Source organism: Ovis aries, chromosome 6 (assembly GCF_016772045.2).
Source record: "Ovis aries strain OAR_USU_Benz2616 breed Rambouillet chromosome 6, ARS-UI_Ramb_v3.0, whole genome shotgun sequence".
NCBI lineage: Eukaryota > Metazoa > Chordata > Mammalia > Artiodactyla > Bovidae > Ovis > Ovis aries.
The window spans coordinates 113805371-113822293 of record NC_056059.1 but is presented as its reverse complement, the minus strand read 5'-3'; the positions used below and the strand labels follow the sequence as shown (position 1 = coordinate 113822293).

The 16923-nt window shown below is 53.3% G+C and overlaps 1 protein-coding gene and 2 pseudogenes across 3 annotated transcripts in view; all 3 read right to left on the bottom strand.

Moving 5' to 3' along the window:
• Positions 1 to 5364, bottom strand: part of LOC101117335 (epididymis-specific alpha-mannosidase-like) — a 57949-nt pseudogene extending 52585 nt beyond the window's left edge.
• LOC114115426 (large ribosomal subunit protein uL22-like) lies at positions 2172 to 2915 on the bottom strand (annotated as a pseudogene).
• A 5911-nt stretch (positions 5365 to 11275) lies between the features above and the next one.
• The window catches only part of LOC101117846 (epididymis-specific alpha-mannosidase), a 40675-nt gene continuing 35027 nt past the window's right edge, over positions 11276 to 16923 (bottom strand). For all 3 annotated transcript variants that reach the window (XM_042251663.1, XM_042251664.1, XM_027971223.2), the window contains exons 15-19: positions 16681 to 16873; positions 15057 to 15194; positions 13181 to 13293; positions 12718 to 12838; positions 11276 to 11518 (exon numbers count right to left, since the gene is read on the bottom strand). In XM_042251663.1, the coding sequence (XP_042107597.1) occupies positions 11421 to 11518; positions 12718 to 12838; positions 13181 to 13293; positions 15057 to 15194; positions 16681 to 16873 (663 nt within the window). In that variant the 3' untranslated portion in view covers positions 11276 to 11420. The remainder of the gene's footprint in view (positions 11519 to 12717; positions 12839 to 13180; positions 13294 to 15056; positions 15195 to 16680; positions 16874 to 16923) is intronic.

The window sequence follows — 16923 nt, the reverse complement described above, 5'->3', positions numbered from 1 at the left end:
AGGAGTCAGTAGAGTAACCTGTACAAACCTGAGCCCATCACCTGGCCCATGGCAGAGCCCATCAGATGGGAGGCCCATCCTCTTGGCTCCACAGGCTGCAGGGTCACATCCCCTCTGGGGACCTGGTGGACATCTGGCTTCACCGTCTGAGCTCTCTGACTTGAGCAGGTGGCTGGGCCTCTGAGTTTCACCATCAGCGACTGCTCTGAGGGCAGGTGATGCCTGGAAGGGACCATGCCCCAGGCACCCTAGGTGCTTACATCCTGGGCACAGCCTCTCTGAGGAAGGAGGTCACTCCTGCTTCCAGATGTGGGACCAGCAGCTGCAGAGCCTGCCCCACCTGTGACCACACAGGGATCGGGGAGGACCTGGCCCCAGGCTGCCCTTCCAAGGACCAGGGCCTCTGACCCCCTGTGATATGGAGTTAATCAGCTCCAGAGGCTAATCCACAGGGATTCCTGCACCCCTGGCTGGTCCTGGGCTCTGGTGCCCATGGGGGCCACGCAGATCCACAAATGAAGTCAGAAGGTGTGGACACAGGGTCACCCCAGAGTGCGCAGTGTCAGAGGTGACCCCATTCATACCAGCTGAGTGCCTGGCTGGGCTGCCAGAGCTTCAGTTATTCAGGAAAAACCGGAAAGGCAGGATCAAACACAAACCTGTCCCCTGGGTCTGGGGCTGACCACAAACCTGTACTAAATGGACCCTGGGTATAGCCCCGCCAGGTTGGGGCCTCCTGGTTTATGCAGCCCCACCCTGGACTCATGGAGCACAACCTAGGAGCCTCCTGAAGGGTCGTCCCCAGGATCCCCAGGGCATCCGCTCTCATCTGCCTGGTGAGCACGCCCTGAGGGTAGTGTTACCTGGCCTTTCTGCCCGTCCGAGGCGACGCCATCCCACCACAGCCGGAAATACTCCTGCTCCACGGCGATGAACTTGCGCTTCTTCTCAAGGGTCAGTGCCTCCACCACGGAGTTGTAGACATTGGTGACATAAGCCTGCATGCTCTCCTGGGGTGGGGAGGGGGAGAGACCATCACTCCAGACCCTTGGGGGAAACCACAGGGCATGGACCAGGGACTGAGGAGGAATGTCCAGGGAGACATGGTGTCCAGGGGCCACTGGCACTCCCCGCAAGCCTGTCCAGGCCCTGCAGTTGGCTGCCCCTGCTCCTCAAACAAGGGAGCCTCGTGTCCACTCTGATGGACACACGGTGAGCCCTGCACTGAGACAAGGACCCAGGCAGACAACTTTTGATGGGAGCCTGCCCCTGAGGGGAGTCATGAGGAGACAGACACTCTACGTGACAGACGGTCGTGCCAGTCCAGCCAAGGCCCTGGGCCAGCCTAGAGGGTCCTGCTGACCACTCCTGCCTTGGAGGACAGACCAGTCAACAACAGGGCCCCGGGAGTGAGGTCTAGGAACCCTGATGGGCCTTCTTGGGATGAAATGATGGGAAAGTGTGTGTCAAGGGCTGAGGCTGAGAGGAGCTGACAGCTTGAGCATCTCTCTGGATCGATTTACCCCTGCACCCCGAGGCTGGGAGTTCCCAGGATGGAGCTCTGTTTGCTCCCATCTGGATCAGGCTGGCTCAGCATGGTTCCCAGAGATGCTGATAAAGGAATGCAAGGAGCCTTGGGAGGGGGTGAGTGGGCAAGGCGGCGATGTGTGCTGACTTGGGCAGCACCCCAGCCCAGGCTACAGTGTCCCTTCTCTAAACTGGGGGTGACGAGCATGCTTCCCCACACGTTAGCAGTTCCACACACAGGTGGGTGACCATCCACAGAGGCTCCCTGACAGGAGCCAGCATGAGGAACTCCGCCCACGGCAAAGGTCATGAGGAAGGAGGCTTGGCATACGCAAAGGCGTGATCAAGCCTCAGGAAACCCCCTGTTCCCGAGCATCTGCCCCCAAACCAGAGTCTATCTACTTTACTGTTTCATGCTCTCGCCTACACCTGACTTTATACGGGGCTGTTCCCCACCAGTTTTCTCAGAGAAGGAGTAAACGTGCAGCTCCAAGTCAATAAAAATTCCTGGGCATGACAAGAGTGTTTCAACTTACAAACTCCTCTGAAGGTTATCTAGCCCACCTGTATAGGCTCATCTGGCCACATGTGATTGTTTACAGCCTCCCAACCTGAGAGGGACGAGTTTTTTTTTTTTTTTCCCATGTTCTCAATTCCATTTTATACAAGTACCAAAAGATGCAAAACAACCTGTTAATGAAAACTCATTTGATCCATTTTGTGCTAATGCTTGAAATACATTTACTAATTAAGACAACCAACAATTTTAGTTTTATTTGCATTTATTTTTTGTGGCATTTATTCCCGGGCCATAAGTTTTTGTTTCTTCAGTTTCTTCTGGGATATCTTTTTCTTCTGTGCAACCTCCTCTTCTGGTTTAGGAACAATCTGTTCTTTTTCAGTAAGGATCATCTCAGTGTGGCAGGGAGAGCTCATGTAGGGGTTGATCCGACCGTGAGCTCTGTAAGTCCTGCGTCACATCTTGGGGGCTTTGCTCACTTGGATGTGCTCAATGACCAGAGAATCTACATCTAAGCCCTTAAGTTCAGCATTACTCTCTGCATTTTTGAGCATGTGTAGTAAAAATTCAGCACTCTTTTTGGGCCATCGACCCTGAGTCCAGCCCCACTGTTTGGCCTGTGCACACCTGCCAAATCCACCGTTGTAGCGGCGGAGCGGCACACGCTGCTTCTTTAACGTGACGTCCTTCAGATACTTGGTGGCTTTTCGGATATGCATACCCTTTATGGCCTGGGCGGTTTCACGAGTGTTCTTAACGTGTACACGAAGATTTGAACCTCTTGATTTGCATGATTTTGTGGGGTTTTCTGGGTCAAGTGAATAGCGCACCATTTTTAGGAGTCACCTCAGGCCGCTTACCGGAAAAGTGGCACGAGATGTTTTATACTTACTAAAGGCAAATTCTTTTGGGATGTTAGAAATTATTAGCATAGTGGGTTGGTTAGGAATTATATTGGTGAAGGGTTTTTCATTTGTTGTGCCAATAATTGCTGCTAATTCCCTGCCCTGGGTGTGACAAGGGTGTCTCAGGTCAAACCTCTCTGCTGGCAAATTAGCTTGTGTGACAGGATTATTCATACTCCTGCCACTATGCACATGATTGTTTACTACCTCTCAACCATAAACAGCACAGAGAGTTTGAAGTATTTTGAGAATCTTAATTAGCATAGGGCTTTTCTCATTGTTGAGTCAATGATTGCCGCCAGGCCTCCATATCCTTAGGCACCTGGGAATATATTAATTAATGTATTTGGAATATAGAAAAGGAAATATAGTAGTTTTTAAGGTTAGCAATACTGGACTTTTTGAGTTAATGAATTTTCTCTTTTGTAATAGATCACTGTAATTTGTTATAAATCACTGTGTCCTTGTTATGTAAAAATGTAACTTTATCACTATCTTAAGACTAAATAGATCTTAAGGGGAACATTGGTGAAAGGATTTTCATTTGTTGGGCTGATGTTTGCTGCTAAATCTCCATATTCCCTGCCCTTATAATGAATATAACTAACATATAGGAGAAATAAGTGTTAACCTTTAAGCATATAGGAGAAATAAGTATTAACCTTTAAGATTAATCATGTTAACCTTGGGTTAAATAAATTCCTTTCTTGATTGTAACTCACTACACCCTCACCCTATAGGAATGTAACTTTATTTGGAGGGTGGTGCCTGGTTTAAGAAAAAAACACCCTCGGAAAAAATGAGTTTTTTGGTTATCAGAAAGAAAGGGTCGTAAAATGTCAGCAGGCCTCATGGCCAGAAGATGATGTAAAACCCCTAAGATCTTTTTTTATGTAAAGCACCTGATTTTGATAAAGGTCAGGACTGCTGACCCCCACATGACTCTGTATTCATCCCTATGTGTAACAAAAGGTATATAAGCAAACCAAAAAATAAAGAAATCGGATCAGTTTCCAGAAAGACTGATTCCCCCGTGTCGTTCTTTCTAGCTCCCCGTTTTTTCTGGCTGAATTCCCATCTGGACCGTGGGTGCTCGCCATGTCTACTTACTTGTCCCAGCTTTCAAGCCCACGTGAGAAGGAGCCCAAGGAGGGGCACCTTCCGATATTCAAGTGGCGCTGGTGGCCCAACGTAGATGGTGCAAAGTCCTTGTCTTGGAATTTTATTGGTATCCCACGTAAACCCAGTTATCCAGCCTCTTTTTCTCTCCTACTATTTTCTGGCCGAATTCCCATCTGGTGCATGGGTACCCACCAAGCCTGCTAATTTTTCCTGGGCTTCTAAGATCAGACCGGGGGGGGGGGGTGGCTCAGTGCCTCCTCTCCTTTGGGAGAATGGGAAGACCCACGTAGATAGTGATTGGTATTCCATGTAAACCAAGTTATTCAGCCTCTTTTTCTCTGCTAATTTTCTAATCCCTTTCTATCTGTAATTAAATAAGTTATTTCCAAGGAGGCTGACTCTGTCCCCACCTTCGAATCACCCTGGATCCACCAGGGCTGGACCCCGGCAGCTGCCCAGTGACCCGGGACCAGACTCAACCCTCAGCCTCAGCGCCTCTTGCTGCCCAACTCCCTTTAAAATGAGCGACTCACTTATTAACGTCTCATGGAAAGCATTGTATCCATGATCACAGAGTGGTCGTATTCACTTATTTCCTTCCTCCTGCCAGAAAAGAGCTTGTGCAGGCCTGGGTAATCATTTCAGTTACCTGCCCCAGAAACTTATGGAAATCAGTCCTGACCTCTTTTCCTCTGCTCTGTTTCATTCGTTCACTCAAGGAATATTTGAGGAACACCTTCCACCCATTGCAGCAGGGGACACATTCTCACCCCTGCCCACAGCCAGCCCATGTGAGTTGCTCATCGTGCCCGACTCTTTGTGGCCCCATCGACCATATCCCGCCAGGCTCCTCTGTCCATGGAATTCTCCAGGCAAGAATACTGGTGTGGGTCTCCATTCCATTCTCCAGGGGAACTTCCTGACCCAGGGATCAAAGCTGGGTCTCTGTCACTGTAGGCAGATTCTTTACCATCCGAGCCACCAGGGAAGCCCTCAGCCAGTCCATAGCCCAGTAGTGATGGATCCCAGGCTGAGACTCCTGATGGCAGAGACCCAGGACACAAACCCACTCTGGAGTCCAGATGGAAAAAGGACCACAGCTTCAAGAGGTGTGCAGGGGTCACTCGGGCCACCTACCTGTACGGTGTGCAGCCAGCCCACGTCCATGTGGCTGTGGGGAACCACAAATACCCTCAGTCGGGGCTCAGAAAGAGCCCCCAGGGGCCACATCAGGCCCAACTGCAGGAGTAGAGGTAGCCAGCCCCGTGGCTCCATCTCCTTGGCCGGCTCAGGGGCTGGAGGACGTCTGCCTACCTGCAGGGCCCAGCCTCCTGCCAGCTGACTGGGCCTCAGAGTTTGGTGGATGCAGTGGGAAGGAAACCAGAAGTGACGCCCACACGGATGTTGTCACCTGAGCAGTGCAGGCAGGTGGCATTCGCTTACTGCCTGGCAGCGCTCTGCTCCTATCTGTGGTTTCCTGACCACCTGCCTTTAGACAAACCCCAAATGCCACCTCCCCTGGGGGGACAGCCAGCTTCCCTCTGGCAGGGCCTGGCTCTCCTCACCCCAGTCCTCATGCCTTTCCCTTAGGCCTCTCCCGGTATTTCCCACTGGGCATCTTACCCTTCCCTGCCCCCAACCCACTGGACTGGCTCCTTGACACTGCCCTGCAAAACGTAACACTCAGTGTGGGGACTGCCACCACCAGGACGCCCACTGTGATACACTCTCCTTCACATGAAACCCCAGACTGAGCCTTGCAATAGCAATTGTAATCTCCCTTTTAAGGAGAAAAGTGGGCTCCCACAAATAGGACCTGACAACCCGAGGTTGCAATGCCAAAGAATGCTCAAACTACCGCACAGTTTCCCTCGTCTCACACACTCGTAAGTGAAGTGAAGTCGCTCAGTCGAGTCCAACTCTTTGCAACCCCATGGACTGTAGCCTACCAGATTCCTCTGTCCATGAGATTTTTACATGCTAGTAAAGTAATGCTCAAAATTTTCCAAGCCAGACTTCAGCAATACGTTAACCGTGAACTTCCTGATGTTCAAGCTGGTTTTAGAAAAGGCAGAGGAACCAGAGATCAAATTGCCAACATCTGCTGGATCATTGAAAAAGCAAGAGAGTTCCAGAAAAGCATCTATTTCTGCTTTATTGTCTATGCCAAAGCCTTTGACTGTGTGGATCACAATAAACTGTGGAAAATTTTTCAAGAGATGGGAATACTAGACCACCTGACCTGCCTCTTGAGAAACCTATATGCAGGTCAGGAAGCAACAGTTAGAACTGGACATGGAACAACAGACTGGTTCCAAATAGGAGTATGTCAAGGCTGTGTATTTTCACCCCGCTTATTTAACTTCTATGCAGAGTACATCATGAGAAATGCTGGACTGGAAGAAGCACAAGCTGGAATCAAAATTGCCAGGAGAAATATCAATAACCTTAGATATGCAGATGACACCGCCCTTATGGCAGTAAGTGAAGAGGAACTAAAAAGCCTCTTGATGAAAGTGAAAGAGGAGAGTGAAAAAGTTGACTTAAAGCTCAACATTCAGAAAACGAAGATCATGGCATCTGGTCTCATCACTTCATGGGAAATAGATGGGGAAACAGTGGAAACAGGGTCAGACTTCATTTTTTTGGGCTCCAAAATCACTGCAGTTGGTGATCGCAGCCGTGAAATTAAAAGACGTTTACTCCTTGGAAGGAAAGTTATGACCAACCTAGATAGCATATTGAAAAGCAGATACATTACTTTGCCAACAAAGGTCCATCTAGTCAAGGCTATGGTTTTTCCAGTGGTCATGTATGGATGTGAGAGTTGGACTGTGAAGAAAGCTGAGTGCTGAAGAATTGATGCTTTTGAACTGTGGTGTTGGAGAGGACTCTTGAGAGTCCTTTGGACTGCAAGGAGATCCAACCAGCCTATTCTAAAAGAGATCAGTTCTGGGTGTTCTTTGGAAGAACTGATGTTAAAGCTGAAACTCCAGTACTTTGGCCACCTCATGCAAAGAGTTGACTCACTGGAAAAGACTCTGATGCTGGGAGGGATTAGGGGCAGGACGAGAAGGTGATGACAGAGGATGAGATGGCTGGATGGCATCACTGACTCGATGGACATGAGTTTGGGTGAACTCTGGGAATTGGTGATGGACAGGGAGGCCTGGCATGCTGCAATTCATGGGGTTCCAAAGAGTCGGACATGACTGAGCGACTGAACTGAACTGAACCTGAGGTTGCACAGCTAGTGGAGGAGCAAAAAGGCCTGAAACTCAAAATTACATCTGGATCAGGGATAGTGACCTTGGCAGGAAACCTAAGCTCTCTGGGTCTCAGCAGCCCATCTGTAAAATGGGACGCCCTTACAGGAGCTGGGGCCTTTGAGGGAATGCACGTGAGATGACAACCACAGGATCTCCTTACTGGAGGACAGCTGGCACGGAGGTGCACCTGCAGGGGCCAGAGTGTTGCCTGGGGGTCTCTGTACCCCTCGCTCAGGAGCAAGGGAGTGGGCTCTTCTGTCTGATACCCAAACGCCTGAGTGGCTCTTAATACCGCTGCCAGACCTGAGACTCACTGTCCCTTCTGGCCACCGTGTCCTCTCCCCCAGCAAATACATGTGGAGAACACGGTCTCCAAGCAGGTCTCCATCCTCTCTCTCCCATCCCCTCCCTGGTACCCAGCTGACCTGATTTGACCTGCACTTTCCTCCCATTGAGGGTCTTAAACAGCAGACATGTATTATCTCACAGATCTGGAGACCAGAAGGCTCCTGGAGAGTTAGGGCTTAGGGCAGCTTCTGTAAGAACCTCAGGGCTCGCTGTCCTTCACTGGGTGCTTGCTAAATCTCTTTAGTCAAGTCCAATTCTTGGGGACCCTATGGACTCTAGGACCTCTGTCCATGGGACTCTCCAGGCAAGAATATGGGAGTGTGTTGCCATGCCCTATTCCAGGGTATCTATCCAACACAGGGATCAAACTTGAATTGCTTATATCCCCGGCATTGACAGGCAGGTTCTTTACCAGTAGGTGGCTCAGATGGTAAAGAATCTGCCTGCAACACAGGAGATGGTGGTTCAGTCCCTGGATAGGGAAGATCCCCTTGAGAAAGGAATGGCTACTCACTCCAGTATTCTTGTCTGGAGAAATCCATGGACAGGGGAGCCTGGTGGGCTACAGTCCTTTGGATCACAAAGAGTCAGACACGACAGAGTGACTAAGACACTTCAAGAGAAGGTATCGGTTCCTTGCAGGGACAGGCTACGGCACAGGAGCGGTTCTTTCTGGATCAGGCTCTGTCATGCTGAGTGGTCCAGTGGAAGAGGCTACTTGAGGTTCTGGGACACATGACCTTGGTTCCTGGCAGCAAAGTGTTGTCCAGCGAAAGGGCAGGTGCACATGTGTTCAGCTCCAACGAGAGGCACCAGGAACTGCACACCGAGCCCGGGCACCATGAGAACACACGGTCCTGGCAGGACCCCACAGCAGGGCCAGCTTGTCCCCAGTGTCACACATGGGTGTGCGGCCTGTGCCCTCTTCCTGATCTGGGCCATAGTGAATCCTGAGAGCGTGAAGCATGACTCGTGCTGGGTGTTCCAGAGAAAGAACGGCCCGACCCTCCTCTGTGCTGCGTGGGAGTTTGTAAGATGGGCCCACCAGCACCACTTCCATGCATTCTTTGTGACATAGCGCTGTCTGTCCTCTAGGGCGTGTGACCAGCCTGGGGGCTCAGGATGCCCTGATGGACAGACTGCCTGCGCTACACCCGGTACCAAGATCCACCCAACAGCAGCAGGGCCCAGGCATCCTCTAGCTTCCAGCCTTCCATGGCTGCCCTGTCTGCCCTCTGGGAGCCTGACCCGAAGCCTGCACCTAGGCCCTCCAGCACATGTCTCCCCCTGCCTTTCTGGCCTCACCTCCCACCCACTCTTCTGCTCAGTCCACCCTGAAGCTGCTGGAAGCTCCACTGCCCCCCATCCTCACGACCCTTTTCCTCTGCTGAGTCCTGGCCTCTGTGCTCCTGGCCTGGAAGGAGCCCCGTCCTCCCAGCACCACAGCTGCAGGGTCAGGGCCTCCATACAGGTTGAGCCCTTTCCCAGGTCAGGCCCTTTGAGGTGCTGCTCCCTCTGCTGGGAAGCATCTTCCCCCACTTCCTGTCTAGCAGGTGCTATTCCCCCTTTATGTCACCTCATCTCTGAGAGATTTTCTGTGGGCCTCCCATCCCACCTCCATAGCATTTACTGATGAATATTATTCTGTATTAACTTGTGTGTTTGGTCCACATGGGTCCATTATGTCTTTTCCGGATCAGCCCCAGGAACAAAGCAGGACCTCTTGATCTTTTGAGAGAAAGAACTCAGGGATGTAACTGTCATGGACATGGCTGCCCCCCTTCTACCATGGACGACATGGGTGATACCCACAGCACAGCATATAGAGCTCAGCTCAGCAACTCCTCCCAACTCCGCCTCCACTTGCTGTGTGACGAGCCCCTCACTCCTGGAGCAGGGCAGTGCACACCTCCTGACAGCCTGACTCAGAGCCCTGGGCTCCTGACCTGCACAGCGGGCACTCGTAGGTCTGTCCGTAGGGTGGTTTGGATACTAAGCTGCTGGAGATGTACGTGCGCCCCAAGTGCCTGACCACAGAGGTAACTCTCCTCATACACAGCAGGTCCACCCCACCCCAGGCTGCAAGGCTGCCTGCACCCCATTCTCAAGTTTCCATCAGTTAACAGCCACTGAACCGTGACTCTGTGCCAGGCTCTGTGCTGGAGGTGAGGGGACAGGAGTTGTGCTGCCCCCAGGATGCCCTTGTGGGGATACAGGACTTGGCTGCGGTGTTTCTGCCCACAGGAGAATCTGCTCTGCTGGTTTGGACGTGCTTGGAGGACCCTGGAGGGCTTCCTCCAGGAGGGGTGGAGGGCACAGGGTGCTGGGGAGATGGCTGGTCCTGGGCCAGGGTGTGGTAGGAGAGCCAGGGCGAGGCTGGGTCTTGCAGGCTCTCTCTCTCTGCTCTGGCTCCCTCTCTTTATAACTCCACCTGTTCCCTCTCCCTGGCCTTCTCTCTTCTAATCTCACTCTGGGGCTGGGAGATGGGTAGGCAGGGTTTTCAAGTCCATCCACACTCCTGCACTCTAGGGGTCATTAGTGTCCAGAGGGGAGGCTATTGTTCTGCACTGGGTGAGGCAGCTGGAATCAGAAGGTCAGCCCTCCACTCATCTGTCAAGATTACACGGGGAGCAGCTCTATTTTCCTCCTTGGAACTGGCTTCCAGGGCTTTGTCCAGCTCTACAGGGCATCCCTGGGGAGCAGGGGAGTTCAGACAGCTCTCCCCCCAACAGAGGGCATTTGGGGCTGGGGAGAAGGAAAAGTTTTTCAGGGCAGAGTCAAACATCCGCAGTTTGAGAACCTTCCTCTCTACCCACTCCCGTTCAGTCTGTCTTGCATACAATGGGCTTCACACTGAGGCAGGCAACCCCAGGGCAGAACCTGGGCACAGAGGCCACCGCTGCATGGCATGACACGCTTGCATATGACCATCTGGTCCTGCCATCTCTTCTTCTCCCCTTCTTGCGCCAACCCTTCTGAGGGTACCCACCAGCTCCAGAGCCCCTCCGTGTCCTGCTCTGTCTCATAATGGTCACCAGGGGCACAGAGTCCTGAGGCAGCTGCTGTTCTTGGTCCTGAAATTATGAGGCCAAGGGCTTCCTTAATATTAATAATCCTTACACTGGGTTTTCCATGTTTCACTTGCTACATGATTTCCTTCCATCTTTCGGTGGCCTGAGCTGTAGGAACTTCCTGTAGGGCAGGTGTGCCCAAGCGCCAGGGCAAGAGTATGAGATTGGACGCAGAGCCTGGCATCACACATCCGGGTCAGTAGGCCAGTGCTGTAGCTCCCTCCCGTATATCTTAGGCATATCCCTCCACAGCAGGGGCGTCTCCACCCTGGGATGAGCCCATGAAGGTGCCTGGGACACAGCAAGGCCAGTGGTAACGCTGGTGGACTTGCTGAGATCCGGCAGGAGGCAGGCAGATGCATTTTGCTATCCCTGGGGATTGTTCCTTCTGTCTTTGGGAGAACTTCCTGGCTTCGACTCTTGCAGGCGAAGCAGGAGTGTGAGCGTGTGTGAAGCTACCATCCGTAATAGGAGAGGAGAGAGAGGGCTGGCTCCAGTGGGCAGGGGAAGACATAGGTCCTTAATGCAATTTTATTTAAGAAGTCAGGACAACCCCCCATCCACCCATTTCCTGCCCTTAGCCCACCAGATTGGCAGCTTTCCCCTCATCCCTCTAGGCTGCTTTCCTGTGTTTTCGGTCCAAGAATCTGCCAAGGGCTCAGTGCTCTTGAAAGTGAATGAAGAACGTCCGGATCTCCTTCGGGTAGATGGTGACCGTGCGGCCTCCTGGTGGTGGCAAGGGCCGACTGGAGTTGCCTGGGAGTAGAGAGGGTCAGTCCAGCACGGCCCCTGGACCTCCTGCTTCGTCAGGTCCCCTCCTCCCGCATCCCCCTGGCAATACGGCTCCTGCTGCGTCTGTGGTCCGTGGTTACAACCCTCAGCTGACCCCTCTTGACAGGACTGCACTCCCGGGGAGCCTCTTTCATTTCTGGCCTCCCCTGAGGGCACAGCACAGTCAAGCCAGGTACAGGGGGCTCTGGCCCTGCTTTGTCTGGTTTCTCCGTGGGTTGTGGACCTGGATATGTTCATAAGAGCTGTCTCACTGAGGCCATGAGGGGCCCTGTCCTTGATCTCAGTGGGCTGTCCTTAGACACAGCCTGGGGTTTAGGCTTCCTCCTTGGGATGAAACTGGCTCCTGCATCCATCCCTCTATCCATCCATCCCTGCAGACATCCAGTCACCCACCACACCCTCTCCCATCCTTTCATGCTGCCCTCCATCCTGCGTCCTCCTGTCCATCTGTTCACCCTCCGTCTACACAACAGTCCATCTGCCGTCCATGTCCCTCCCTTTCATGCATCCTTCACTCATTCCCTTTCCTTCCTTCCTTGCTCCTTCCATCCATCCATCACTCAACCATTGACCTGTCCATCATCCATCCACTTTTTTTCCTTCCCTCCATCCTTTTTTCTATCAAATCTTCCCTTTATCCATCTGTCTATCATACATTGACTACGTGCCTACCTATGCAGCCAGGCTATGCTGTGTGCAGTAGGCAGAAAAGGAGATAAATGGGACAGAGCAAAGTGAGGGAGAGGGGAGAGCAAGGGAGGCTACTGACTCAGCCCTGGGCCAGATAAAGGGCCAAGGGCTTTCCAGGCAGAAGGAGCGGCCGGGGCACATGTCTCCAGGCAGGAAGCAGTGTGTGCGTGCAGCACAACGCAGAGCGGGGCAGCCGTCCCAACACCTGGGCTGCGCCTAAAGTCTGCGGTCACTCGAGGCCGCAGAGGGGTGTAGTCTTGGACACACCAGTGCATGCACGCACACACACAACCTATCTGTGGCTCTGGCACGTGGAGACTGACCTGAAGCCTAGAGTCTATAACCTTCTGCAGCTGATTCAGGAAGACTGAGACCCAGAGAAGGACGGCCAGCTCCAGGTCACACAGGCCTTAGGGGCAGAGCTGGGGTCTGGCTGGGGACCCGGGGCCAGATCAGGACCAGGGAGCCCGGACCTCTGTGGTGGTGAGGGTCCCGCGTGCTCCAGGTCCAGCGACGCATCTCATTCACGTCCCAGGTCCCTGTGAGTGAGCGCTCCTCCACGGACACCACGGAGCCCAGTCCCCCCAGCACAGACTGCAGGACAGAGCACAGGGAGGGGTGAGCACCCGGACCCCAGATCTGAGCAGAGAACCCGACGGAGAAGGGCAGCCACACCGGGGCCCGGGCCCAGCATCCCTCACGTTCATTGTAGCGCAAGTCCGTGCAGGAGGAGGGGCAGTCCCATTTTACAGATGAGGAACTGAGCCTGGCAGGAGCCGACCCCCAGGGCTGGCTGGATCAATACTCCCAGCAGGTGGCAGGCAGGTGTGGCTGCCCCAGCAAACACCCAAACACCAGGGTTTGTCTCCCGAGGGTGCCTCCTCCTGGGGGCCTGACTCAGTGATGTCGGAGCAGGACATGAGAGGGGCAGGTTACCCGCAGGTTCACCGTCACAGGCCGAGACAACACCGGGTCCTGGTCCACCTCATACAGGTGCTGGAGCCGCAGCAGGACACGGCGGAGGTCTGCCTTGGGCTCGTGCTTTCGGTCTTGGGGACAGAAGGAAGGTGGCATGAGGACACAGTCTCGGCCTGGCACTTTATACTCTCACCTCCCTTTCACATCTTCACCCTCCCTCGGAGGCAGCTAACACAGCCCCACTTTGCAGATGAGCCAAACAAGGCTCAGAGAGGGGCCGGCACTTGCCCAGGCACGCAGCTGGTGTGCATTAAGGAGGGGGAGGACTCCAACCCAGGTGCAACCAAAGCTACTGCCTCCCACCGCCCACACTGAGGCCGGTGCTGAAGTGTGGCAAGTCTTCATTCTTATTCACTGGTGAGGTCCTCATTCGGCCTGTCCCTCCAGCCTCCTGTTCTCTGGAAGATTCTCTCTGCCCTGGCCCCTGTGAAGGGGAGTGTGGCCTTGTAACCCTGAAGATGAGTCACCATTACAAAGGTCATGTGTCAGGTCATTGCCACCAAGACCTAGGAAATGTGTCGTACTAGAGCCTCCATCTCTGGTCGTTGGAGAACAAATGAGAAGGGCCACCCTGCTGGTCCCACATAGCAAGGGGTCGAAATGAACTGTGCTGTGTGAGGCAGAGAGCGTGTGGGCTCCTTGTTACTGCAGCATAAGAGGTCTGCGAAGTCTCTTGTCTCCATGCAAGTGATGGGTTTAGGGACTGGAGCTCGAGAATCAGGGAAGGATTTCTGGCACTGGAAAATGATGCTGGAGATGATAATGGTGATGCAGGTGACGATGATAAGGGGGTTGTTTGTTTCTGGGGAGGCAGGCGGCCCTCTTGCCATCGCCAGTGCTCCCCTCGGTCAGCTTCTTACTCACCTCCCTGGGAAGAGGGTCTTGCTTGGCCCAGCCCGTGTCTCCCTTACTTCAGTACAGCAGCCTCCAAGAGGTGCTTTCTCAGTGGCTTGGCCATACACTCTCTCTCTCTCTCTCTCTCTCTCTCTCACACACACACACACACACACACACCACACACCCACACACCCACCTACACACATCCACACCCACACCCCACACACCCCCACACCCCGACACCCCTGCACACACACACACACACACACACACACACACACACACACACACCCCGTCCACCCCGTTAGATGAGTCAGGTGGGCAGTGGTGCAGGGATGCTGGAGGTCAGGTCAGGAAACCACGTGGCTTCAGGCGTGACCCAGCCTTTCATAGATCCAGTTTATCAGGCACAAAGGTAACTTCTGGCCTTGACCTCTTTCTGTTCCTCCTTCTTAATTGGGCTGACACTTATATGGGAACACCCTAGGCCCTGAGTGCGGCTTTGGGGACACAGCAGTGGCTGGGGCACAGTCAGCCCTACCCTGGAACTTCTTAGAGCCTAAAGGGGGAGGTAAGGGGTACAGGACCTCTTCGTTTCTGGAAGATCTTGCCTCCACCAGGAAGCCCTCAGTGATGCCCAGCTGGGACCTTCCTTAGATCACTGTCATTGCTCTCTGATGAGCTGCCCGCTTCCGTCTGTGGACAGGGGCGCGCTGAGCACAGGGATGTTTCCTGTGTCATCCATGGCTCAATCCACAGTGCCTGACATTAGAATCATTTTTCAATGCAAGAACGGAGCCTCATCAAAGTCATGCCTGAGCCGAAAATACAGGCGGGACACCAGTGTCTGAGGCTCTAGGAGAAGGCTCTGGAAGAAGCAGGACGTCACAGAGCCTGGACAACTCTGAGGAGAGCCCCTCTGTCCAGTGATGGGCTGGGGGACCGGGCTGACATGTGGAGGCAGGAGTGAGTCTGGACACCTGAACACCTGCCGCACCTTTCTGGAGAGTCCGCAGGTGCTCTGTGTGGTTTGAGCTGTACTTCCAGCCGGGGATGCTGAGGATCTGCAGGTGGACTCTTGAGGGCAGCGTCACGGCCTCTTGCCACCTGGAGCCTGAGCCACGCGGGACAATCTCTGAAAGGCAGGTGGACAACAAGGAGAGGGTTTGGGCCAAATTCTCCTCCTGACTCTCACAACTCAGCACACTAAGTCCCCCACTTCATCTGATCTCACTCCCTCCCACCTGTGGCCCACACGGCAGGCAGCCTGATGCACCTGTCGGTGCAAACGCCCCAGCCTGCCTTGAATCTCTGGTCCAGCCGGTTCAAACTGCAGACTGGGAGATGGGAGCAGAGAAGACACCATTTCTTCAAGAACTTGCAGGGAGTTCACACAGAGACCTGCTCTGAGAAGAAGGTCTCAGACCCCAGCTCCCATGCTGTCATCTACAGCTGCCTCTGCCCAGAGGGACTCAGCCCTCCTCTTTCAGGAAATACTCTGTTCAACTCCGGGCTCCAGCTGGAGCCGCCATCTCGTTACAATTCCCAGGCCTCAGTGATTGGTCAGGCTTGGGTCACGTGATTCGATCAGGGCCAATCAGAACCTTTCCCTGGGGTCTCTGCCCTTGACAGATGTAAAGCAGTATAGGCAGATGCCTATAATGCGGGAAACCCGGGTTCAATCACTGGGTTGGGAACATCTCCTGGAGAAGGAAATGGCAACGCACTCCAGTCTTCTTGCCTGGAAAATCCCATGGACGGAGGAGGCTGTTAGGCTACAGTCCATGGGGTCGCAAAGAGTCGGGCAGGACTGAGCGACTTCACTTTCACTTTCGCTTTTGTCTCAGACCCAAAAGATGTGTTTACTTAAACTCTGAGGTGTTAGGACAACAAAGTTTAAGACTAAGTTTCTTTAAGCCCAGAGCTAATTACACAACAGAACAACTTATCTTGCTCAAGAGTGTGTTTTTCTTTAAACTCGGTGCTAACTATAATATAATAAAAAGTATCCTGCTCTAGGACATGTTTCTGCTTCTTAACAAGTCCCTTCTGACTAATCTTATCCTTCCTTGTGGCAGTGGATCTGGCGAAAGTGAAGTCACTTAGTCCTGCCCGACTCTTCGCAACCCCATGGACTGTAGCCTAACAGCCTCCTCCGTCCATGGGATTTTAGGCAAGAATACTGGAGTGCATTGCCATTTCCTTCTCCAGGAGATCTTCCCAACCCAGGGATTGAACCTGGGTCTCCCACGTTGTAGGCAGATGCTTTACTATCTGAGCCACCAGGGAAGTTCTGGTTAATTCTAACCTTGTTAATTTAGGATGTCTGTTGTGGGAGTGGGTCTGGTGAAAGTATATAAGTCGTTGATAAAACTACCAAGTGGGGTTCTCCCCCGCCACCTTCTGATGTCCATGTCAGACACTTCCTCTGTCATTTTTCAGTGTAATATAACTATTGCCACACAAAAGGTCTGAGTGATCAAGCCTGGGCCGGGATCCCAAAGCTAAATCTTCTTCAAGATCAAATCAACATCATTCACCCTTAGCTATCAATACGAGCTCGGCCCCATCCCTGGAAAGGCTGGCTCCCCTGAGGGCAGTGATGGCAGGGGCACGTTTACCGCTCAGCTGCCTGAGCATCACGACGGGCCGGTGCTGCAGTGCCAGCCTGCTCCTCTGGCGCAGGCCACTGGTGAGGGCCCTGGATCCCAGTAGGAGCCAGAGCACTGGGTGGACAACCGAGGAGTCGTTCAGTGTGAGGCCATCGTGCAGGGCCCATTCATCATTGTTCCACAGCCGCCGGTGGAGCATGACCTGCAGGGGACAACTGTCTGACCGGGCCTGCCTGGGCCCTGGGGTCCCCA